Below are 26,458 nucleotides of genomic sequence, written 5' to 3' on the forward strand. Positions count from 1 at the left end.
GAATGTAAAGTGATTTCTTTTGAAATATCTTTCTTACAAAAAGTGTTGTTGTTTGTTTTTGGTTTTGTTTTTTTGACTTTTTCCGAGACAGGGTTTCTCTGTGTAGTCCTGGCTGTCCTGGAATTCACTCTATAGACCAGGCTGGCCTCAAACTCAGAAATCCACCTGCCTCTGCCTCCCAAGTGCTGGGATAAAGGCGTGCGCCACCACGCCCACCTAAAGGGGTTCTTCTAAGATCTTAGCTTGTGGAAGGAAATGCACAGTATCCTCTTATGGATCTCCACGGGCATGTTTGTAAGGGTAGAAAAATGTTGAATTTAGTAGCTTCTTGTATAACCAGACATTTTCTCAGATGTTTACCCAAGAGAAATAACTTGTCATACACAAAAAACATGCATAAAAACTTGTACATAAATGTTCACAGTTCTATTTATAGCACCTCAGACCTGGAAGCAATATGAACAGGTAAGGAACTGTAGTATATTCACACAGCAGAATACTACTTGTCAATAAAAATAAATGAACTAGGGGCTGGAGAGATGGCTCAGAGGTTAAGAGCACTGACTGTTCTTCTGAAGGTCCTGAGTTCAAATCCCAGCAACCACATGGTGGCTCACAACCATCTGTAACGAGATCTGGCACCCTCTTCTGTATTGTCTGAAGACAGCTACAGTGTACTTACATATAATAAATAAATCTTAAAAAAAAGAAATAGCATTCATTACTGAAAATATAATAAAAAAATAGATGAACTAAGGCCCAGCAGTTGTTGGTGCACACCTCAGATCCCAGCACTTGGAAGACAAAAGTAAGTGGATCTATAAATTTGAGGTCAGCCTGCCCCAAATAGCAAGTTCCAGACAACCAAGAATACAAAGAGAAACACTGTCTTTAGAGAAAGAAAGAAAGAAAGAAAGAAAGAAAGAAAGAAAGAAAGAAAGAAAGAGGAAGGAATAAAACAAAACAAAAAACAACAAAACAAAACATACAAAATAAACAACCCCCACAAAAACAAAAACAAACAAAGAACTAGGCTACATGTATTGGTACATGCCTGGAATCCCAGGACTCAGAATACAACAGGAAAAAAAGGAGAAAGAAAGAAAGAAAGAAAGAAAGAAAGAAAGAAAGAAAGAAAGAAAAGAGAGAGGGGGAGGGGAGGGGAGGGAGAGAAGAGGGGAGGGAGAGGAATGGAGTGGAGTGGAGTGGAGGGGAAAGGAGAAAGAAAGAAAGAGAGAGAGAGAGAGAGAGAGAGAGAGGGAGGGAGGGAGGAGAGAGAGAGAGAGAGAGAGAGAGAGAGAGAAAGAAAGAAAGAGAGAGAGAGAAGGAAAAAGAAAGAGTTGAAGCCAAGCCTTGGTACATAGTAAATTAAATGCCAGCCTGGGTTACATAAGAGATTCTCTTATGTCAAAACAATCAAACAAAACAAAACAAACAAACAAAAAAACCCAGACACACTGGATAAACTTCACAAACATGTTGAGAGGGCTGGAGAGATGGCTCAGCATTTAAGAGTTTCTCATTGCTTCTCTCATAGAGAACCTTATTTTAGTTTAGAGCACCCACATGGAGGCTCAGCTCTAGGAGAGCAAATGCCCTCTTCTGGCCTCTTTGGACACCAGGCAGGTATTTGGTACATATACATATATACAGATAAACACAATAAAAATGAAAACATACTGAGACACAAAAATTACACAATAGAGTCTGGAGAAATGGCTCAGTTCTTGAGAGCACTTATTTTGCAGAGGACATGGGTTTGATTCCCAGTCCCCACACAGCAACTCACATCCTCTATAACCCCAGTTCCTGGGAGCTGGATGCCCTCTTCTGGCCTCTGCAAGTATGAGATAGGCATATGGTGTACATAACATGCTGGCAAAACATGATACACATAAAATAAAAACATTTTCAGTTGCACAGAAGGATTTATATTATATAATTTTATCCATATAGGATATATCCATTGGGATGATGACATTCTAAAAGAACAGGCAAGACTAAGCCAGATGAGGTATGGTAGGTGACACATGCCTATAATGCCAGCACTCAGGAGCCTGAGACAGGAGGATTGCCAAGTTTAAGGTCAGTCTGGGATGTACAGCCAGAACATCTCAAGAAAAGCAAACAAATAAACAACAGCAAAAGAGGGTAAACTCACCAGATGTGAGCAAACAGGCTTTTCTTTGAAACTGATGCTGAGTAGGAATTTATGGAAGAGTAGCAAGAATGAATATTGTGAGTTCATTAACACGTTCTCTGTCACTGAGTGTAGTGGTGCACACCTTTAATCTCAGCCCTCAGGAGGCAGAGGCAGCTGGTCTCTGTAAGTTCGAAGCCAACCTGGTCTACAGACAGCCACAGAACACTACATAGTCTCAAACAAAAAACAAACAAACAAACAAACAGACAGACAAACAAACAAAAAATGTTCTCTATTTAACTGGGTGGTTACATGAGTTATGAGTTATTAAATTATCAAAGTATTCATTAGAGATAATAAGGATGTACCTCATTGGTAGAGCACTTGCCTAGTGTGTAAAAAGGTCTAAAATGTGCATTTAAAATAAGTGTGTTGCTGGGCAGTGGTGGTGCATGCCTTTAATCCCAGCACTCGGGAGGCAGAGGCAGGCGGATTTCTGAGTTCGAGGCCAGCCTGGTCTACAGAGTGAGTTCCAGGACAGCCAGAGCTACACAGAGAAACCCTGTCTCATAAATAAATAAATAAATAAATAAATAAATAAATAAATAAACAAATAAGTTGTGCATAAATACCCTGTCTCATAAACAAACAAACAAACAAATAAATAAATGTGCTGTACATAAATTATACCTAAATAAAGTTGTTGTTTTTTTAAAAAGCATTGACTTCGGTGTTGACCCTTGTCCTCCTTGCAGTCATCTCCAGCCTTTCCTCCCTTGTCCTACTCTGTATTCCACGGAGCTGACCCATTTAGGCTGAGTTCACCAGGCTCCACTGACAGCTGCCTTTCAGTTGTCATTGCCCAGTGGGAGGCACTGACAAGAAGTTATAAGTGAGGAGGGCAAAAAAGCCGCAGCATTGCTTTATCCAGTCCCGAGTCTGTTTTCTCGCCTTTGTATTTTGCTCCCCTTAAACGCCTACTGGACTGTGGATAGTGACCTGAGTCCCTGAGCTCTGGAAACATCATCTTCCATTTTTCCTTCAGCCTATGGATGGTGGCAGCTTCCAGGTTCCTAATTTTGGAGAAATTAGAGAAGTCATCTTATAGACGTTTTATGACTGTATAAATAATTTTCTGCGTGTGTTTTAACTAAAATGATATAATAACAATATCTTAAACTATGCAAGGATTATAAGGGACAGAATTTAAAGTGGATTAAGCTGAAATTAAAGCAATTTTAGGTCTTGAAGATTCTACTGGAACAGAGTTTACCTAAAACAAAGTTAGCAGTGGATTATTTCTTAAAATTATCAAGTGCAATACGCAAGGCAAGGAGAGGTTTTAAAAACAATCTGCAATAGAAGAAGCATATCGGTATTCTATATAATAGGTATGAGTGGACGCTGATGTAAATATGGACACCAGCGGATAATGATAAACAGTGGCAGTTTATCAGTTATAAACACCGTATCATAGTAGCACAGGATGTTAGAAACAGAGAGAAAGGAAGAAAGCAAACATGCTAACTCTATCCCAACTTAAATATGCTCTAGAAATACTCCATCAATTTGAAATTTAATGTTTGATATATGAATAATTAAGGTATGTAATTTTTAAAAATCTGTAACTTCTTAAGTTATCTCCAGTTGATATTCTCTTAGTTATGGACTGCTCTTCCAGAGGTCCTGAGTTCAATTCCCAACAACTTACATGGTGGCTCACAATCATCTATAATGGGATCTGATGCCCTCTTCTGGTGTGTCTGAAGATAGTGACAATGTACTCACATACATACAATAAACAAACAAACAAATAAATAAATCTTAAAAAGAAAGAAAAAGAAAACAGCATAACAATAAGATATATATTTAGTTCCTGTCCACTGGCCTACAAGTCAATGCATATGCAAATAATTAAGGCTTAGGCCTAGTAACAAATGTGGTGTTTTTACTATTTTAAAAACTGAATTTGGGGGCTGGAGACTTAGCCTAGTGGATTAGAGCATTTGCTCTTCCAGGGGACCTGAGTTTAGTTTTCAGCACCAACTTCAGGCTGGGCACAATTTCGGGTAACTCCAACCCCAGTGGATCCAATGTCCTCTGCTGATCTCTGAGGGCACCTATACACATGTGGCATGCACACATATAAACTTTTACATTTTTTTCTAAAAGGCCAGGCATGATGATGCACACCTTTGATCCTAACACTCAGGAGGCAGAGATAATGAGTTCAAGACCAGCTTGGTCTACATAGTGAGTTCCAGGACAGCCAGGGCTCTATAGAAAGACATTGTCTCTTAGACAGACAGACAGACAGACAGACAGACAGACAGACAGACAGACAGACAGACAGATAGATAGATAGATAGATAGATAGATAGATAGATAGATAGATAGATAGAATCTTTGAAAAAATAAATATGAGGTCTGGAGAGATGGCTCAGTGGTTAAGAGCCTGCTCTTCCAGAGGTCCCGAGTTCAAATCCCAGCAACCACATGGAGCCTGACAACCATCTGTAATGCAGGCCAGATGCCCTCTTCTGGTGTGTCTAAAGACAGAGACTCACATACATGAAATAAATATATAAATCTTTTTTTTTAAAGAAAAATAAATATGAGCTATGAAAGAGAATAGAAAGCTAATTATTTTTCTAGTTCTAACTCTGCCAAGTATTTTTTTTTGGTTTTGGTAGTGGATACATATATAAAAATACATTCTATAGTGAAACTCTAGAATCCAATGTTAAGACCCGCAGTTTCTACTGTAGCTGAGAGAAGATCATTGAGTTGTATCATTTTGGGGGACTGGTTAATTTTTGTATGTAAAGATTTTTTGTCATTGTTTGGTTGGTTTGGCTTGATTTTGTGTGTGTGTGTGACAGGATCTCTCTGTGTACCCTTGCATGTAGCCCTGGCTATTCTAAAATTCACTCTATAGACTAGGCTTCCTGCCTTTGTCTCCTGAGTGCTGTGATTAAAGATGTGTGCCAACTACCACCTGGCTTTTTTTTTTTTTTTTTTTTTGGTTTATTCAAGACAAGGTTTCTCTGTTTAGCCCTTGCTTCCCTGGAATTCACCATGTACATCAGGCTGGCCTCAAACTCAGAAAAACACCTGCATCTGCCTCCCAAGTACTGGAAGTAAAGGCATAGGTCACCACCACCAATCTAATTTTTTTTTTAATTTGCAATGTTTTTAATATAATAGAGTTTAAAACAGAAGAATAATATGTAAACAATTTTTAAAATATTAATGTGTAGGGCTGGAGAAGGGGCTCAGCAGTCAGAACACGTGCTGCCACCAACAAGGGAACGGGATGTCCTCTCTTGGCCTCCACAGGCTCTGCGCCCACACCCATACCCACAAACAATGAAAGGGTGATGATATATGCTCTTAACCACGGAGCCATCGCTCCAGCCCCCAGATACATAATTTAAAAATCTTTAAACTTTCAAAATTAATTTAATTAAAACCTTTTAATAAAATAGTGTCACCAAATCATCTTAGTAGGGTGCCACAGAGCATCTGATGACAGACTGAGTACAGCAGAAATTACTTCAAAAAGGCGCCTCGATCAATAGCTGTGTTTTTTAAATCATCCCTATTTGCAGCCAAAAACACTCTTGCTACAATAATTTTTAATTCCCTTCCTCTTTCAGGCTATATAGTCATTTGTAGGAACGGGCCAAAGCTACAAAAATTAAAATTCATTCCAAGTAGTAACAAGCCATATAAACTAAATTTTACCAGTTTTAAAGGCAAATAAGTGTCTCCAAATAGGCTCTAGCCTTTTTAAAAGTTATACGTATACTTATAGATAACAATATTTTTTTTTTATCTAGCATTGTTCTGTGACCAACCAAAATATGGACTTAAGACATCCTGACAGAAGAACGGGGCAGGATCTGATAGTAATTTGATGCTATAGATGTTAGCATGTGGCATGTTCTTTCCATAATGAATGATTCTTCTAAAGTGAATTGACTACTAAAATATCCACATCAATATTTTCTGACTAATTTTCAATATACAAGACCAGAAACTGTTTCTTAGTAATAAAAATTTACTTTATTATCTAATTTTAATTACCTTTATATATTCACTTAGAATGAGTACATGCAAAAACTCCTAGTGATACTGAACACGGCCTCCTAGTTAGGTCAGCTAGCAGATGCCCATCACTCTGCAGCACTCATTGAAACTAAAACAAAGCAAATGAAAACCCCAACACCATAGCAGCAGCTATTTCAATAAAAATGGAACAGGCAACTAAATCTGAAAATTCCTAACAAAGAGGTTTTCTACACTTAGATCTTGCTCATACTTCCTTCTTCGCTAATGGAATTGAGCCACAGTAACATTTGTGACTAGAAGAGAAGATGAAATGACTCCGTTAACCTAGAGTGCTGTGGCATATGGCAATCATAGGTGGTAGACTAGCTGTGTCCGACAAGGGTAGAGGCAAGCCATGTGGCACAGACGTTATCAATTACCACACATGGTGACCATGCTGACACCGCGCATCTTTTCCAGGAAGGAAATGACTTGGGCATATGAAGTCGTTTGCTGCCTTGTGAAAGAGTGATCTATAAATGACATATCTGGCACCAAGACAGCACACGCTGTTTTCAGCAATTAAGCTAAGGCTTAATCTGATTAACCCTTACTACATAGCTAACATGGTAGTTATTTGCAAAAAGGCAGCAATCAAAGTATATACCCAAAATAAGCATGTGTCTTTCAAATGTAAGCTTATTTTCAAATCATGGCATGGTAGCCCTTGTAATCCCAGCACTTTGGGGTGGAGGCAGGAAAATTCCAGGCTAACCTGAGTTATAAAGGGGTCTCAAACCCTATGTCAAACAAACAATCCCTGTCTCAAAACAAAACAATCAGATATCTCAGTGGTTAAGAACATAGCAGTTCTTCCAAAGGACATGAGTTCAATTCCCAGTATTTACATAGTGGCCCACAAGCTCAGTACCAAAAGATCGAGTGGCATGAGACACACATGTGGTATGTGGTAACAGACACACATGCAACCAAATCACCGATACACATCATTTTAAAAAACAATTATATTTCAAATATCCTGTTAGACTACCACATAAAAATCTGAATTTTTGTATCACTGGAAGAACATGCCAGTAATTCCAAAACTCTTTAGGAATAAAGCCTATGGGGGAAGTTCAAGATTATATGTAAGGAAATAAACTTGTCATTATTTCTTCTAAGCTCTAGAAAAAAATTACAACACAAAGCAATGTGGTAAGCACTGTGCTTTAGAAACTCTGCCTCGTGTTGGGTATGATAGCACACAGTTTTTTTTTTTTTTTAGGTTTATTTATTTATTATATGTAAGTACACTGTAGTTGTCTTCAGACACTCCAGAAGAGGGAATCAGACTTCATTACGGATGGTTGTGAGCCACCATGTGGTTGCTGGGATTTGAACTCTGGACCTTCAGAAGAGCAGTCGGTGCTCTTAACCACTGAGCCATCTCACCAGCCCGATGGCACACACTTTTAAACCCAGCACTGGGAAGATCTAGCAGTCCACGCACAGAGGCTCACAGGCAGCTAGGCTGGTTTCCTACTGCTTCAAAGGAAACTGTACTAGAACTTGAGTGACTAGAACTGAGATCATCGGACTCTTCCCCAGCCCGGTGCCTTGACTGAGCTTGACTACGTGGTTCTCACCTGCAGGTGGTGAAGATCACTTCTGGACTGAAAATGCCAGGGTTCAACTGGGCCACATGTTGAAGAAAACGCATTCCCATTGTGTTTCATTTATATTGGAAACACTCATTCCAAGAGGTGAGACAGGTCATGGTAGCCCAGGCTGGCTTCAATGTCCTATGTACTCAAAGCTATCCTTTAACTCTTGATTCTCCTGCCTTCAACTTCCAAATGCTGGAATTATGTTGTTTTGTTGTTTGTTTTTATCCTACAAGCATTTGTAAGAAGAAGGAGGAGGAGGAGGAGGAGGAGGAGGGGGAGGAGGAGGAGGAGGAGGAGGAGGAGGAGGAGGAGAAGAAGAAGAAGAAGAAGAAGAAGAAGAAGAAGAAGAAGAAGAAGAAGAAGAAGAAGAAGAAGAAGAAGAAGAAGAAGAAGAAGAAAGAGAAGGAGAAGGAGAAGGAGAAGGAGACGGAGACGGAGAAGAAGAAGAAGAAGAAGAAGAAGAAGAAGAAGAAGAAGAAGAAGAAGAAGAAGAAGAAGAAGAAGAAAGAAGAAAAGAAGAAAGAGAAGAAGAAGAAGAGGAGGAGGAGGAGAAGGAGGAGGAGGAGGAGGAGGAGGAAATAATAAGAACTTGATCTTATGGCTAAGCTGGCAGTTGATGCCTAGTTGTGTACTGAGTTTAGCCAATGATGCCCACTGTAACATGCTACACGTAACATCTGTATCACAGCCTAGAGTAGACAAACTTCTTACATGTGACTTCAGACTTTAAACGTGAGGGTTCTAACCAGGCCTGGCCACACAGCCTGCAAGCTTAGCTACTCAAGAGTAGCTCCAGAGGCCAAAATATGAGGATCACCAGTTCAAGGCTAACCTAGGCAATTTGGTCAAGAAAACTGTTGGGTATGGAGGCAAGGGGCTGTTTGTCTGTTTGAGACTGGGTTTCTCTGTGTAGTCACAGTCATCCTAGAACTATCTAGACCAGGCTGCCCTTCAACTCAGAGAGCTGTCTGCCCCTGCCTGACTTGAGAAAATTGTTTTGGGGTTTTGTTTGTTTCAAGGTTGAGGATCTAACTCGGTGGTAGGGCACTTGGTGGTCGGTCTTAGGTTCAACGAACAGTAAAAGAGAAAAATAAATAAATAAAGATGAAGTGAGTATCCTAAATGGGGGATGGAGCATAGTTTTGTATTAGTCACTCCTATTGATGGGGCTGTATTGGTCAAGTCAGATATTAGACCTCTTTCAGACTCAACAGGACCTACTGCACCCCTTCTGTCAAAAGAGCAGCCAAGTAATTTATTTTAAAGTACTGCAATGTTTATCTTCATGAGTTTACGACAAAGTTCAGAAACTTGAACTTAGGAGCCCAGAAATGTGTTCTGAACATAATTACCTAGGATATCATCGAATGCTAATAAGTCTACAGGAAACCAATACATAAAGCCCACAGTAAGAATGTGAATCACAGTGAGAACTATTAATTCCAAAGTAATGGGACAGACAAATGCCTTTAATCCCAGCATTTGGGAGGCAGAGGCAAGCAGATCTCTGTGAGATCAAGGCCAGCCTTGTACACAGTGAGCTCCAGGCTACCAAGAAATACAGGATGAGACCCTGCTTCAAAAAAAGTCTGTGTGTGTGTGTGTGTATACACAAGTGTATATATTATAGCTATATAAAGTATATATGTGAGTATACATATGTGTGTATATGTATACATATGTGTGTGTGTGTGTGTATATATATATATATATATATATATATATATATATATATATATGAATGACCCAAGTGACTAGCTATTAAAAAAAAAAAACCCTTTTCTTTAAATCTAGTGCTTTTCAAATGTAAATCCTGTATCAAAAGAAAAGCACTGAAAAGAAAGTCTTAAGACATTTTTTCTTTTTTTCTTTTTCTTTCTTTTGTTTTTGGAAGGGGAACGCTTATTAAGCCATTTTATTTATTTTTGTCTTTATTTATTTTTTTTCTTTCTAAGAACTAGTATACTTCCTATAATTGAACAGGTTAGTTTTTTCTTTTTTTTCTTTTTTACTTCTTTTTTGTTTGTTTGTTTATTTTGTGTTGTGTTGTTTTTTCGAGACAAGGTTTCTCTGTGTAGCCCTGGCTGCCCTGGAACTCACTCTGTAGACCAGGCTGGCCTCAAATTTAGAAATCCACCTGCCTCTGCCTTGGCACTTCAATTTTTATGGCTTCTTGACATAAATTCTCTTTACATTACTGCTTGATTTTTGTCATTTATCTTGCAACTTCTTACTTTTGAAAGTAGGTAGGATGCAATCTTGCGTTCTCGCTACATACTTTTTGAGTAAGTACAATTTTTATATCTTCATAAAACAAATGACACAAAGAAAACCATATTTAAAGTAATAGTGCCCTTAAATCTCACATCTCACTACACATAATGGGAGTCAGATGGACAGCTGAAATATCAAAAACCCTGTCACATGTGAGCTGGTACCAAAAAGAGGCAAAGAAAGAAGACTGTGGTCAAAAATACATGGAATCTTGTCAACATATTTTATGCCAAAATCACATCTAAGGGAGCAAAATGTTCTGTAAATTTTTAACAGTAACAGTAAATTTAGGCACTGATGTTAACTAAAAATACATATTATGAACAGTCAGCCTCTTTCCTGTAACTCAATATGTTTTTTGAAAGCAATAGAATACCAGCTTTGCCTCAAAACTGAAATTCAACATATTCCAGTAGTAATCCCAATATTGATTTTTATTTTGTTTACTTGTTTGTTTTTGACACAGGATCTTGTTGTATAGCTAAAGCTAGCCTGAAATTAGCAGCAATCCTCCTGTCTCAGCCTCCTGAGTGCTGGGATTACAGGTAGGCAGCAACCACATCTCTGTGGTCTTGAAAGTAAATATGTCTCTCTTTCCAGTATCTCCAGTACTGATCATTTATAGTGACTGCCTCATAATGTCTCTGTAAAAATAGAAACCATGACATCAAGCAATGATTAGTCATTTGTGAATAAGGTTGTGACATGGAAAATGAAGATGCCCAAACTGGCATGGCATCTGGAAGTCTCAGGCAGAGTGAGATGCGGGTCTTCTAACTTTAATCCTACAATTGTTCCATCACATTAGGCAATAATTTTACCACCAACTGCAGAAAATTGATTAAGAACATTACTGACAAAAATAAACCAGTGGGGCTGAAGATGGCTCAGCGGTTAAAAGCAAGCACCTGTAACCCTTGTGCTTCTGTGGCGCATCTGGAGGTAGAGACCGGAGAATCCCTGGAGGCTTGCAGACCAGCTGTCCTGCACCATACAAAGAGATGCTCTCTCAAACAAGATAGAAAGCAAGGATCAACCCATGAGGTTGGCCTCTGGCCACCCAATCTGAACTGTGATCACATACAACCACATTCACCTGCATTCTCCAGTTGCTATACACCCTGCTCTTTTAAGACAGGGCCTCAGGCTGGAGAGATGGCTCAGTTGTTAAGAACACACATACAAAAGTGCATTCAAACACATGCATCACCCAGGAAAAATATTGGTAGAACTATTCTCTTCCTCCTCTTCTTCCCCCACCTCTTCCTCCTCCTCCTCTTCCTCCTCCTCCTCCTTCTTCCTCTTCTTCTTTTCTTCTTCTTCTTCTTCTTCTTCTTCTTCTTCTTCTTCTTCTTCTTCTTCTTCTTCTTCTCTCTCTCTCTCTCTCTCTCTCTCTCTCTCTCTCTCTCTCTCTCTCTCTCTCTCTCTCTCTCCCCCCACCTCTCTTTCTTTTTGAAACAGGGTTTCTTTATATAGCCCTGGCTGTCCTGGAACTCATGCTGTAGACCAGGTTGGCCTCGAACTCATAGAAATCCACTTGCCTTTGCCTCTTCAATGCTGGGATTAAAGGCATGTGCCACCATCGTCTGAGTTATGATTTTCTTAAGTATACGCACGTGTGTGTATGCATGTATAGGCTAGATAACAACTCAGTGCATTCTCCAGTTGCTGTACACCCTGCTCTTTTAAGACGGGGCCTCAGGCTGGAGAGATGGCTCAGTTGTTAAGATCACTGACTGCTCTTCCAGAGGTCCTGAGTTCAAATCCCAGCAACTACATAGTAGCTCACAACCATCTGTAATGAGATCTGATGCCCTCTTCTGGTGTATCTGAAGACAGCTACAGTGGACTTATGTATAAAAAGACAGGGCCTCATTGGACCAGGCTCACAGGTTCAGCTGGGCTGACTGGCCCGTGGACTCCAGTGATCTGCCCATCTCATCCTCCTCAGTACTGAGACCACAGGCATACACAGTTTTTGCTTTTTGTTTTTTCATGTGGGTTCCATGGATGGAACTCAAACCCTCCCTACATGGCAAGCATTTTACTGAATGCAGCATCTTCCTGGCCCCTGATGGAATAATCTCTTTCTTAGCAATGTAGATATGAAATAACTATATTTAAAATGTTAAGCTTGTATCCTAAAAATAAACAAAACCAGGTGCTGATTTAGGTTGTGTGCGCTTTTAACTTTATATTTTATCATATTAAATACCTAAACTTACTTGGAATCAAATTGATTTTCCAAGTACAGCAATAAACAGTGTAAATTTCTGGTATTTGTTCTTCCAAAGTGAGTTTTTAAAGTAAGCTACTGTTGTACTAGTTATGTCCAAAACGTGGTAAAACAGACATGACATAAAAACACTGGGAATGAGTCATGATATACTAGAATAAAAATGTCTTCAGGAAACACATTACTTTGTACAATGTATATGCCAATTAAAATAACAGCCAGGTATTGGTGGCACACACCTTTAATCTCAGCACTCAGGAGGCAGATAGATATCTCTGAGTTTAAGGTCAGTCTGGTCTACAGAGTGAGTTCAAGGCCAGCCTGATCTACAGAGTGAGTTCCAGGACAGCCTGGGCTACACAGAGAAACCCTGTCTTGAAAAACCAACCAACCAACCAAACAAACAAAACAAACAAAAAAGACAAAAAAGTAAAATAGTTGGATCCTGGAGTAAAGATCTGGCTTAGGAGTTAAGAACACTTATTGCTCTTACAGAGAGCCTGGTTTGATTCACATGGTGGCTCCCAGCCATCTCTAACTCCAGTTGCTGGTCATGCAAAGCCCTTTTGACTCCCACAAACACCAGGCAGGCACATGGTACACATACCTACTCACAGGGCAAAGCACTCCTACACATAAAAAGCAAAACTAGCCGGGCGTGGTGGTGCATGTCTTTAATCCCAGCACTCAGGAGGCAGAGGCAGGCAAATTTCTGAGTTCGAGGCCAGCCTGGTCTACAAAGTGAGTTCCAGGACAGCCAGGGCTACACAGAGAAACCCTGTCTCAAAAAACAACAACAAAAAAAAAAAAAAAAAAAAAGCAAAACTATTTTCTCCTACTCTGATACAACTGGTGACTTCCATACCCAGGTACTGAGGGTAGATGTCTCTCAAGCAAGCTGGGGAGAAAGCTTTCACCAAAACTTGACTACATTGGGCATCAGATTTCTAGTCTCTAGAAGTGAAAAGGGGGGTGGTGGAGACAGACAGACAGGCATTCATGTAGTTCAGGCCAGCATCAAACTTGCTATCAAGCCTAGGGTGACTTAACTCCTCCTGCCTCCACTTCCCATGCCTGGCTAGAAAAGTCACTTATTCTGTGGCAGTTGCAGTCTTTAAAAAAAAAAAAAAAAGGTATATAGAAAATCTGTTTTTTTTTTTGTCCTGGAAAAACATATTTTCAGCAATAGGAACTTTAAAAGCTCTTATGTAAATTTATTTTAAAGGCATTACACGCATAAGCACTTGGCTTTGTTTTATAATCAGGGTCTCTGGGGGGGGGTATAGAGAACTTTCGGGATAGCATTTGAAATGTAAATGAAAAAAATATCTAATAAAAAATAATCAGGGTCTCAGGGTCTTTTCCAGTACGGCAATCTGATACCACAGTGATAACCTAAGTTTGTCCCATAGCACCTCAAAGAAAAGCATTATGCTTAGTACAAGCAGAACCCAGGTATGGAGGCGCATCCCTCTACAGTCTTCCCATTGACGATGAAGATACAAATGTGAAGTCAAAGTCTATCTGACTGCAGTGAGACCTTGCCTCACACAAGATAAAATAGGAAAGAAAAAGCAAGAATCCCCATTACCCAGTGCTTGAAGATACAGTGTTTACTACTCAGAACACTTTGACACTCTTGGCTTTATGAGGCCTGAATGGACAGACTACAAAATGATGGGCAACTTTAATGATGATCAGTTAATGCCATTATAATCAACCTACTGCTAAAGCAGTTATCTCAAACCAGTTGTGTGATTAGGATGGCCACATGCTTGCTTGAGATTGCCCTGGTGTGAATGTTACGAGTTCTGCTTTCATGCACACACCTAATAAGCTAGAGTTAGCCCATATGTAAACTCCACAAGAGTCACAATGAAGAACTTTCTTAGTGTTCAGCTTAGGACAGAAAATACCACTTACTATGAGAATCTTGAAAACACTATCAAATATATATGATATTCAATTGTTAAAAGTACATTTTTTCTGGGGCTGGGATATAGCTCTGTGGTAGAGTGGCTTGTGTACCATGTAGCATACACAAGTTCAAGTTCAGGGTTTGACTCCAGTAGTTAAAAAAAAAAAATTAGAATTTCTCCCTCCACAGAGAACCAAACTTTACCTTCATTGCTTGAGATTAAAGGTGAGTGTTAGGGCCAAGGCCCAGCAAATCTATAAAGTTTTGTTCAATACATACACAATTTCAGGGTTCACAGTGTGACCAAATATCCTACATTTTAAGATGTTTTAAAATATTTCATTTCTGTATATGTATCTGGGTGAGTGCATGCCATATGTGCACAGGTTCTCAAGAAGGCTAAAAGAGGGTATTTGAGCCCCTGGAGAGGAAATGAGCTGCTGACATAGATGCTGGGAACTCAGGTCCTTGGGAAGAACAGTAGGTGCTCTTAACCACTGAGACATCTCTCTAGTCCTTTTAAATGATGTCTGTAATTCTAGCTCCAGGGGATCTGACACCCTCACTCAGATATGCATGCAGGCAACACACCAATGTTCATAAAAATGATTTTTAAAAGTCCAGAATTTTTATTTATTCACACTGCACTTCAAAAACGTAGATATAAATAATAATCTACATTTAAAGTTTACCATAGCACTCGGGAGGCAGAGGCAGGTGGATTTCTGAGTTCGAGGCCAGCCTGGTCTACAAAGTGAGTTCCAGGACAGCCAGGGCTATACAGAGAAACCCTGTCTCAAAAACAAAAACAAAAACAAAAAAAACCCCAAAACAAACAAAGTTTACCATAATCTAACTATTCTAGAGGACATATTTCAATGGCTACACATAGCTTTGAAATTTTCCCTTTAAAATGACAAATAACAAAAATTAAACAAATAGACTGAGGTCACTAAAACTAATTTCATCAGCTCAAATTTGTAAACCATCCACAAAATTAACTATAGGAATGGACTGTACTCCTTTAAGCCTAGAGGCAGACAGGTAGATCTCTTTTGTTTGACAAGAGATCTACATAGTGAATTCCAGGCCAGCCAGGGCTAAATAGAAAGATGTATACACACACAGAGTCTTAGTTTGGGTTTTATTGCTATAAAGAGACAACATGACCATAGCAACTTTTTTAAAGGAAAAAAAAAATTAATTTGGGGCTGCCAAAGGTCCATTATCATCATGGTGGAAAGCATGGCGGCATGCAGACAGACATGGTACTAGAGGAGCTGAGAGTTCTATAGTTTGATCCACAGACAGCAGGAGATTGTATGTCACACTGGGCATGACTTGAGCATTGGAGACCTAAAAATCTGCCCCCACAGTGACACATTACCTCCTACAAAGGCCACACTATTCCAACGTTACACCTAATAGTGCCACTCCCCAAAGGCCAAGCATTCAAATATATGAGTCTGTGTAGGCCAAATCTATTCAAAACACCACCACCACCACACACACACACACACACACACACACACACACACACACACACACACACACACACACACACGTTCAAACCCCAGGGAATCTGTTCTGGAACACGTAATCATAACACCCATCAGTCACACAGCATAAGAACCTGGAGTTCTCCATGCTAATGAAGTAGCTACACAGGCCCTGAGTGTTCAGCCAATGAGCTTCCCCTTCCTGGGCATTTCTTCCTGCAAAAGGTATTTAATCCCTGGTTCACCTTGAGTAAGGTGTATGCATTCACATCCACCATCAAAGAAAGGACCATCTATTTCTTCATCAAGGATTCCAGGGTGGGGAGGGGCTTCAGACCTAAATCTCTCAGAGAAGGCCTTCTCTTCCAGCCTCTCCCATACATACTCTTGGCCCTGACTTGGAGCCAAACCTGGCTCTGCCTCTCTCTAGGGCTTAGCTGTCCCCAGGCACAAAGACTTGGAGGGGAGGCACAGACCTTCAACCCCTATTACAGACTGTGTGCTGCCTCCAACAATGGCTTGCAGGAGGTGCTCTGGGCAACCCAGCAGCAAGGAGGACACACAGACCAGGAGTCAGCAAACCAAACCAACTCAACTAACTAAACAGTGATATGTTAATTGCTTTCAAAGCTACATTTGTTTATTTTTAATTTTATTTCGTATTTGTTTGAGTGTTCTGCCTACAAGTATGTATGTATACTATATACATGCTTAGTGTCCGTGGAGGGCTGAGGAGGGGGGGGGTCAGATCCCCTGGAACTGGAGTTACTTGGTGCTGATAACTGATCCAGGTCTTCTAAAAGAGCAACAAGTGCTCTTAACTCCTGCGTCCTCTCTCTAGGCCCCCAAAGCTACATTTAAGAATATGGAGGGACAGAGACATGACTCAGAAATTACTTAAGATCCCATATCTGGCAGCCAACCACATATAACTCCAGTTCTAGGGGACATGATGCCCTCTTCCATGCTTTGAAGGCCTCCACACAGTTGGCAAACACACAGATACATATACACACACTTCAAACATATTATAGTGTTTTATTTCTATTATTTTTTAGGCAATTGACAAAGAAATTTTCCACTCTGGGTGGTAAATCCAGATAGGTAACATAAGGTCAGCTTTCCACATTACTCAAAATAAAAACACATTAAAATATAATTATAGAACAGTGCTTCAGAAAATCTTTTCAGGAGCTAGGGAAACAGCTCCATGGGTAAAGTGCCTGACATGCAGGCATGAGGACGGCATATAATAAAAGCTGGTGCAGTGCAGCACATGTGTGCATCTTGGTGCTGCTGGGGTAGATAGGTGGCCCTGAAGCAGTGAGCTCCACGTTCAGGGAGAGATTTTTTTCTTAAAATTTAAGGAGGGCCTAGAAAGATGTTCAGTGGGTAAAAGCCCTTGCTCTGCAAGCCTGACGACCTGAGTTCAATTCTCAGAGCCCACAGTGTGCTACACACCTGCATCCCAGGGTTCCTAGTGAGACAGGAGGCCAAAACAGAAGTAGTTAAAGTGTGCAGACCTGGAGAATGAAGAGACAAAACAGAAGACCCTGCCTCAGAGACAGGGTGGAGGAGCTGGAGAGATGGATGGCTCAGCAGTTGGGAACATTTTTGGTTCTTGCAGGACTAGGTTCTGGTTCTCAGCACCTTCATGGTGGTTCAGTTACTTCTAACTCCAGTTCCACGAGATCCACCACCCTCCGCTTGCTTTTGTAGGCACCCGCACACACACAGTGCACACACACACACACAGTGCACACACACACACAGTGCACACACACACACACACACACTACACTCTGACTAGCACATCATCAGTTAACTGGATACACTGGCATCAGCATTTGGTCAGCATTCTTCCTCTGGTTCTCGTGACCGTTTCCGGAAATTCAAAGAACTCTCTGTCTGTGATGAGGCAGCAGTGACAACAGCGTCTCTAAATCCCTGAGGCTGCAAGGTAGAGAAATACACACATAAAATATATATATACACACACACATAAAAGACAATTTAAAAAGATTAATTTTCCAAATAGTCTTTAAATAAGCTATGTTATTCTTGGGAGAGAATTTATTAATCATTGAATAAAGAGGATAAACTTTGCAGGTGGTCTAACCCAGAGTTTTATTAGAGCATTTTATATATGCTCTTCTATACACACATTAAAAAAAAATAACACTGCATAAGGATGCTTTCTAAGACCTGACCTGTACGTAGATGAGTGGTGATGTCCAAGTTAACAACAAAAAAGCTCTCTAGAAAGAATCCTAAAAAGCTGTATGGCGCCTTGGCTAGGAGAAGTGGAAAGTAGTGTGTATAGCCACGTAGGCACTTCACAAATCACTTTATAGTAAAATTATTCTGCCTGGCATGTGGCATGCATCTGTAATAGCATCACTTAGGCAGCGGAGGCAGGAGGGTCAAAAGTTCAATGCCAGTCTGGACTAAATAACAAGACCTCGTCTCAAACAAGACAAAATAATTGAGAACAGGTTAATGTAAGTTAAGTGAGGTTAGTGTAAAAACTAAGTGGAAAATTCACTTTCAGAACTGCTTTCCATTTCTAGTTTTCTCTTTATAAAATAAGAGACTGCTGAGTGCGGTGGCGCTTGCCTTTGATCCCAGCGCTTGGGAGGCAGAGGCAGGTGGATACGGGAGTGAGGCCAGCCTGGTCTACAGAGTGAGGTCCTGGACAATCAGGGCTACCCAGAGAAACCCTGGCTCAAAAGAAACAAAAACAAACAAAGAAGCTCCAGGCCATGCTCAGCTCTGTAGTGAGTGTGAGGCCAGCTAGGGCCTAGAGCCCAGTGACAGAAACGCTCAGGAAGTTAACGATGTTTCAAAGGGCTGCTACTATCTACAGGCCAAAATTAGTAATATTCCTGTAGAAACCTGGTTTTTAGTTGTTGGTATTTTTGAGACAGGATCTCATGCTGACTAGGCTGGCCTTGTACAACTGATCCGCCGGCTTCAGTCTCCCAAGTCCAGGCATGTGCCATCATGCCCCGTTATACATTTTTCCTTTCTGAAAACTTTTAACATAAAAGAGAGATTTTACATATGCCATGGAACATACATAAATATATAAATATTTCATTTGTTCTCAAAGATAAACTTCAGTTCAATTGTGACTGCAGTACTGTGTAAATACTATTTTGATGGTGTTCTCACATCTAGACTATCCTCAAATATGCTTGCTGCTTATAAAATTAACAGAAACAATTTGTAGATGACCTCTTCAGATAGTTACTGCCCAACAACTGCAAAATCTCACTGTGATGAAATGATACTGACTGTGATCTGAAATGGTATCGTAGACTCCTTCTGGCTTGGTGACTTGTACAATGTTGCAAATCTGTTTGGAGAAAAAGTACACATAAACACATTACCTTAATTAATTAGGTCACATGACTGAGTTTATAATTTAAATGTACAGAGTCCTATACTATGCTTGTATCATGTATTCTCAAGTACACAAAGTGGAAAGAAATATATTTAAAAAGACAAAATGAAAACCTTCCTCACAGGGCAGCACTGTGGTGGGTGCTTTCAGTCTCAGACAAGCAGAGGCACAACTTTTTTTGAACTCAGGAGCAAGGCCAGCCTGAGCCTTAAAAATAATTAAAATTTTTTAAAAAGTTAAAAAGCTGGGTATGGTGGCACAAGCCTTTAATCTCAGGCAGAAACAGTTGGATCTCTAAGTATGGGGCCAAGTCTGGTCTACAGAGTGAGTCCCAGGACAGCCAGGATTGTCATTCTCACTCCTCCTAAAAAAGTAGGCTTGCATAGACATGTATGATTTTAAAGATGTATTCTTATTAAATCTTTAATTATGTGCAGGGGTGTGTGCCTTTATGTGGGTATGTATACATGGGTGCAAGCACCCTCAGGGGCCAGAGGCATCAGATCCCCTGGAGATCTGGAGTTACAGATGGTTGCAACCCACCTGATGTGTGTGCTGACAACCTCACACGTGGGAAGAGCAGCAAATGCTCTTAACCACTGACCTCTCTCTCTAACCCTGTTTTCTATAATGTAAATAAAATTGAAAGCTGAGAACAGCTAACAAATAATAATTAAGGGGTTTGTTGTTTTGGTTTTTTCAAGATAGGGTTTCTCTGTATAACCCTGGCTGATCTGGAACTCAACTCTGTAGAGCGGGCTGGCCTTGAAACCAGAGATCTGACCGTCTCTGCTTCCCCAGTGCTGGGATTAAAGGTGTGTCACCACCACCCAGCTAGAGCTCTTTTTGTATGTGTGCATATACACGTGGAGGCCAGAGGCGTTTTCAGACAGGCTCTTTCACTGATTGAGTGCAGGGTTCAATCAGTTACTAAGTTTGCTGGCCAGCAAGTCCTAGAGGTCCTACTGTTTCTTCCTCACCAGTGCTGGGATTGTAAGTGCAAATCACCATGACATTTTTATGTGGGTGTTGGGGATCCAAATTCCAGTTCTTATGCCTACAGGGCAAGCCCTTTACAGCCTGAGTCACCATCTCAACTCCACAATCTACACTCTTAATAACTACATTCAAATAGGGCTAAGAGCGAGAACATAAAAATCTTTCAAGTTTCTTTTGAGGAGTCTGATATGGTGGTCACACCTGCAACTGCAGCAGATGGGGTGGGCTATGCAGATTGCTATGAGCTTGAGGACCACCTAGGCTACATACAACTTTGAGGGCACCCTACATACATAACCCTGTTTCCCAAAAAAATTACTTAAAATTTTTTATTGTTTATTTTACCTATATGAGTACACTGTCGCTGTCTTCAGACACACCAGAAAAGGGCATCAGATCCCATTATAAATAGTTGTGAGCCACCATGTGGTTGCTGGGATTTGAACTCAGGACCTCTGGAAGAGCAGTCAGTGCTCTTAACCAATGAGCCATCTCTCTAGCCCCAAGAATTACTTTTTTGTGATGATGGAAACTGAACTCAGGGCCTCATATAAGTTAGGAAAGTGCTTCACCACTGAGCTATCACCCTAAAATTACTTTTAAAACACTAAAGTCTCTCACAACAGCAAAAGACTAAAGCAACTGTGTCTACTAAGAGATAAACAAAATATGGGATACACACATTCTCATTCTCTCTCACTGTTAGGATGAAAATTTTGACATGGCTACAAAATGAACCTTGAAGACATTATTCTAAGGGAAATAAGTAAATCAAATATTGCATGATTTCAGTTATAGTTGGTTCTTAGAATAATCAAATCAGAGACAGAGTAGAACAGTGGTTGCCAGGGACAACACTATTGTTTAACACTGAAGTAAGGGAAGATGACAAAGTTCTGGAAATAAATGGTAGTGAAGGTCATAGAAGAATATGAATGTACTTAATGCCAGCCAGCTGTATAAATATAGCTAAAAACTTTAATATCTATTTTATTGCAGTTTTATGTAATATAGATTCTAACTTAACAGGAAACAATCATAGACTTTTTATTAGTTTCTATACAATATAACACTCTTTGCTTTTGAGACAGGATTTCATATGGCCAGTCTAGTTTTGAATGTACTACATAGCCAAGGATGGCCTTGAACTCCTAATCTTCCTGCCATCACTTCCCAAATGCTAGGATTACAAGCATGCACCACCACACCTAGCTTATTTTCAAAACTAAATTCAACAAAGAACATCTTATTTATTATTTATTAACTTTCCTAATTTCAAAAATGCACCTCTCCTTAAGCATAATTCATGAGAGAAACACTTTTTACTTTGAAAACAATTGGGCTTGAAAGATGGCTCAGCAGTTAAGAGGTCTGGCTGCTCTTCCAGAGAACATAAACTCTACTCTTGGTGGCCAGATGGGAGCTCACAACCTTCTATAACTCCAGTTCCAGGGTATCTCTTCTGATCCCTGAGGGCACTGTACACGCAAAACTCATAGACATGAAGGTAAAACACCTACCCACCCACACCAACAAAACAGAACAAAATAACAACAACAAAACAAACAACAGAATCCAAAATGTCATAAACTCTGTAAGTTAACATAAAAACTAACTGCTGAGTCACATATAAGAATAAGGGCTCTGGGCTGGAGATGGCTCAGCGCTTAAGAGCACAGACTGCCCTTCCAGAGGTCCTGAGTTCAATTTCCAGCAACTACATGGTGGCTCACAACCATCTATAATGAGATCTGATGCCCTCTTCTTGTGTGTCTGAAGACAGCAACAGTATATTCATACATATAAATAAATAAATCTTTTAAAAAAACAAACCAACAAACTGGGGCTCCAGGCAGTGGTAGTGCATGTCTTTAATTCCAGCACGTAGAAAGTAGAGGCAAGTGGATCTCTGAGTTGGAGGCCAGCCTGGTCTACAGAACTAGTTCCAGGGCTGTCAGGGCTACACAGAAAACAAAACAAAACAAAAAACCTGTCTAGAAAAAAACAAAAACTAGGCCTGGAGAGATGGCTCAGTGGTTAAGAACACTGACTGCTTTTCCAGAAGTCCCGAATTCAATTCCCAGCAACCACATGGTGGTTCACAACTATTTATAATGGGATCTGATGCCCTCTTCTGGTGTGTCTGAAGACAGCTACAGTGTGCTCATATGTGTAAAATAAACAATTCTTTAAAAAAAAGAAAGAAAAAGAAAAAACATGGGGCTAGTGAGATGGCTCAGTGGGTAAGAGCACCCGACTGCTCTTCCGAAGGTCCGGAGTTCAAATCCCAGCAACCACATGGTGGCTCACAACCATCCATAACGAGATCTGACGCCCTCTTCTGGAGTGTCTGAAGACAGCTACAGTGTACTTACATATAATAAATAAATAAATCTTTAAAAGAAAAAACAAAAACAAACAAACAAAACAACAAAAACCCAACAAGGTCTATGAATGTGACTCAATAGTGTGTGCCTGACATGCAAGAGGCCCTGAGTTCAATTATCAATAACACCGAAAATAAAGTCATTTCCTTTTAGCTGGGCATGATGACAGATATCTTTAATCACAGCACTTCAGAGGCAAAGTATATTTTAATCAGCCTTTTTAGAAAAATCATAGTTTGGGAATTTCAATTCTCTTAAGGTGGGGCAGTACTAGAGTGAACTGTGGGTGTTGTAGAAGCCAGACAAGCACTACCCCACTGAACTACACATGAAGTCCAAAGAGTCACTTTTTAGGAGGAGTGAGACAGCTCACAGGTTCTTGCCTTTGATCCTGACCCTGAGTTCAATGTCGCCGTGACCCATTTGGTAGAGGGAAAGCTCCTGCACATGCACACACACACTCACCCACAGGAAACAAGTGACTAGACAGTAAAGAAAACCCTCACATTTGACTCAATACTAAATTAGCTTGGCCAGGCACTGGTGGCGCACACCTTTAATCCCAGCACTTGGGAGGCAGAGGCAGGCAGATTTCTGAGTTCGAGGCCAGCCTGGTCTACAGAGTGAGTTCCAGGACAGCCAGGGCTATACAGAGAAACCCTGTCTTGAAAAAAACCAAACCAAACCAAATAAAATAAAATAAAATAAAATAGCTCATCTTGGGGGCTGGAGAGATGGCTCAGCGGTTAAGAGCACTGACTGCTCTTCTGAAGGTTCTGAGTTCAAATCCCAGCAACCACATGGTGGCTTACAACCATCCTTAATGACATCTGACTCCCTCTCCTGGTGTGTCTGAAGACAGCGACAGTGTACTTACATATAAAATAAATAATAAATAAAATAAAAAAAAAAAAGAGTTAAAAATAGCTCATCTTGTAAGTCATCTTACAACACCCAAAAAAGTACCACGTACATCTGAGTGCTTTGAAAAAATTATTAACAAGCAGTAATTTCTTCCTCACTCTTGATGATAGGGAATGATAAACTGAGATAGACTATTGCCATATACCTCAGACTGGTCTTGAACTCACAACCTTCCCCTCAAGAGCAGGTCTATGATTCCATATCAAAGCAAAAAAGTAGTAAGGTTTTAAGAAGGCTTTACAAAGTTAATATGAATACAAAATGAACACCAGATGTGGTAGCTTATGTCTATAATGCTAATAAAGCAGGAGGCAGGAGAACTGCTAAGAGTTCTAGGCCAGGCTGGGTTTTCTAAAGGAAAAATAAATTATAAAGACAAAAGGGAATTGATTAAGCTTTCAACTTAGATGATCCTCTTCAAATTTCTAGGTAAAAAATTTTAAATGTCATGTCTGCATCTCAAAAGATCTTTTCTTCAAGAGATCTTTTTAAACCAAACCAAAAAGAGATGAAGCTTAACATATGGCTGAACTACATAGTTTGGGTCAGGAAGAAACAGACAGAAGTACAGTGTGTGCTCTAAGGCTGAGCACACATAGGAAATGCTGTGTGGGGGTGGGATGTATTACTCCACTCTACCACCAGATCTTCTTGGCAAAGAACAATCTTGGCCTCATATTATCATGAATATGCAAATTGGAGAACCCACATAATATAAGGACACAGACAAAATCATTTAAGAATTGTTGGAATATCATTCTGTCAGCTGTCAGAGGTTACTGCACACATGCGGTACTGCACACCTTTAATCCCAGGCTGAGGAGGTACAGGCAGCCTGGCCTACAGAGTACATTGCAAACTAGTCAGAGCTACACAGTAAGATTCTCTCTTAAAAGCAAAACATAAGCCAGGAAGTGGTGGCACATGCCTTTAATCCCAGCACTTGGGAGGCAGAGGCAGGCGAATTTCTGAGTTCGAGGCCAGCCTGGTCTACAGAGTGAGTTCCAGGACAGCTAGGGCTACACAGAGAAACCCTGTCTCGAAAAAAAAGCAAAAAAAAAAAAAAAAAAAAAATTCAAAACATAAAACCAGATGTTACTAGTGAAAGATGGAGGTTAGGGCATGATAATGTCTAAGTTCAATTCACAGTACTGTTTTGTTATTTAAGGTTTTCTCTTTCTCTGTTCAAAATAAAAGTGTTCATTTCTATAATTGTAAATTTATGACTTCTTCATATTTTTAAGAAAACCTTTCTAAGAAGCATGTGAGAGTACAGAGCTCAGTGGCAGAGTGCTGGCCTGGCCTGGCATCGGCTAGGGTGCAGCAGCACTCTCCTGCCACCTGAGCTTACAAGGTGCAGGCAAAAGCTTCAAGAATCAAGGTCATCTTATACTGTCTAGTAAGTTTCATGCCAGGCTCTGCTACTTGACAACCTGTACCAGAAACAAACTGAAAGATAACTATAAAGCATTGAAGATTCTATGCAACCATATTGATGGGCCTATAAATCAGAGAGAAAGCATATACTTAGCATGCCAAAAGGTCCTTGGTTCAATTCCTAGCACCCAAAACCCAACCCAAACAAAACCCCATCATCCTCACATGCAAAGACTCCACCAAACTTTAAAGACAAAGATATTTGGTTTCAAAAAATAAAGAACAAAATGCTCTTAATTCTTAAGTTACTAACTAAGATCAATTCATTCTGACTATCATAAAGTATGCACAGTGCTGTCAAATAGCCAGAGACTTGAAAGAAACAACTTGGAGGAAAAGTTCTTTACTGGGGAAAAAAGAACAAAAGCTATACATTCACATTTGTATGTAATACTATAACTATGTTCTAGAAAAACAATTATAGGAAAAAGGGGAAAAAATCATGTCCGGCCAAGTTAGGTTTCAATGACTTGAAGCTCATGGTCACTACACTTGTGCATAATCTTTTAAAACGGATTCACGCAGTTTGCATCTCCTTTACAGATGCTGTTTCCAAAGGCCCAGTAACTGTAGAGACTTGAAGAAAGGCAGCTGAGCAGTTGTTCTTGAAGAAGATTTGGGTTCAGTTGCCAGCACTCACATGGCAGCTCACCACCATCTGGAATTCCAGCCCAAGGGGATCCGATGCCCTCTTCGACCTCTGTGGGCACCAGGCATGCACGTGTTGCACAGACTTACACGCAAAAAGTCAGGCAAAATACTCACATAAAATAAATTCATTTTAAAAATTAAATACAGCTAGAAGTGGTGGTGCATACCTTTAATCTCAGCACTCAGGAGACAAAGGCAGGAAGATTTCTGTGAGTTCCAAGCCAGCCAGGACTACACAGAGAGACCATGTATCAAACCCTCCTGCCCCCCAAAATTTTTGTACATGAAACAGTTTCATGATTTGGCTTTCTTTTCTCTTTCCTAGGCTGGCCTGGAACTTGCAGCCCAGGTTAGCCTCAAACTCAGGCTATTCTGCCTCAGTCTAATGAGTGCTGGAATTATAGACGTGCCAAAATACCTAGCTAGCTACGGTATGGATTTGAAAGGTTATTAGAAGGTGGCACGTAATGCAGTTAAAAAAAAAAACAAACAAAAAAACCCAAAGCAGTATCACTGACTGAGCTCAATATTGCCCTACATACTGCCTCAGTTTCCCCCTTTATTAGAGCACTTCCATATCAAGTTCTCTAGGTTATGTCCATTAATCACAAAGAAGAAAGGCTGGCATGAATCTGACATCTTTTGAAGTTCAGGATAAAAGACTTCATAGCTTTCAATGGCCTATTTTAAAGAAAAGGGAAGGTGGTTCACTCACTTGCTCAGCAGCCTTAGAAACAAACACAAAGGCTTCATGCTGCCATGATTTTATTTTAAAGAACAATACTTGTGAAAGGCAGGTAAATACATGGGTAATAAAAGGGAAAAATGGCAGACACAATTTCATGCAAGAACTATATTAAGCAA

The 26,458-nt window shown here is 40.2% G+C and overlaps 1 protein-coding gene across 4 annotated transcripts in view; it reads right to left on the reverse strand.

The window, feature by feature from the left end:
- Positions 1-14,900: 14,900 nt before the first annotated feature.
- Rad51c (RAD51 paralog C) overlaps positions 14,901-26,458 on the reverse strand; it is a 28,310-nt gene continuing 16,752 nt past the window's right edge. For 3 of the 4 annotated variants that reach the window (NR_156495.1, NM_001291440.2, NM_053269.4), the window contains 2 exons: positions 19,088-19,148; positions 14,901-17,743 (listed from right to left, as the gene is read on the reverse strand). Coding sequence is in view for 3 of the 4 variants with exons in the window: in NM_001291440.2 (NP_001278369.1) it covers positions 17,642-17,743; positions 19,088-19,148 (163 nt within the window). In the remaining variant the exon portion in view is untranslated. The remainder of the gene's footprint in view (positions 17,744-19,087; positions 19,149-26,458) is intronic. The other variant, XM_006532009.4, reaches the window with a different exon arrangement.

The sequence above is a fragment of the Mus musculus genome, chromosome 11 (genome assembly GCF_000001635.26).
Source record: "Mus musculus strain C57BL/6J chromosome 11, GRCm38.p6 C57BL/6J".
Taxonomy (NCBI): domain Eukaryota; kingdom Metazoa; phylum Chordata; class Mammalia; order Rodentia; family Muridae; genus Mus; species Mus musculus.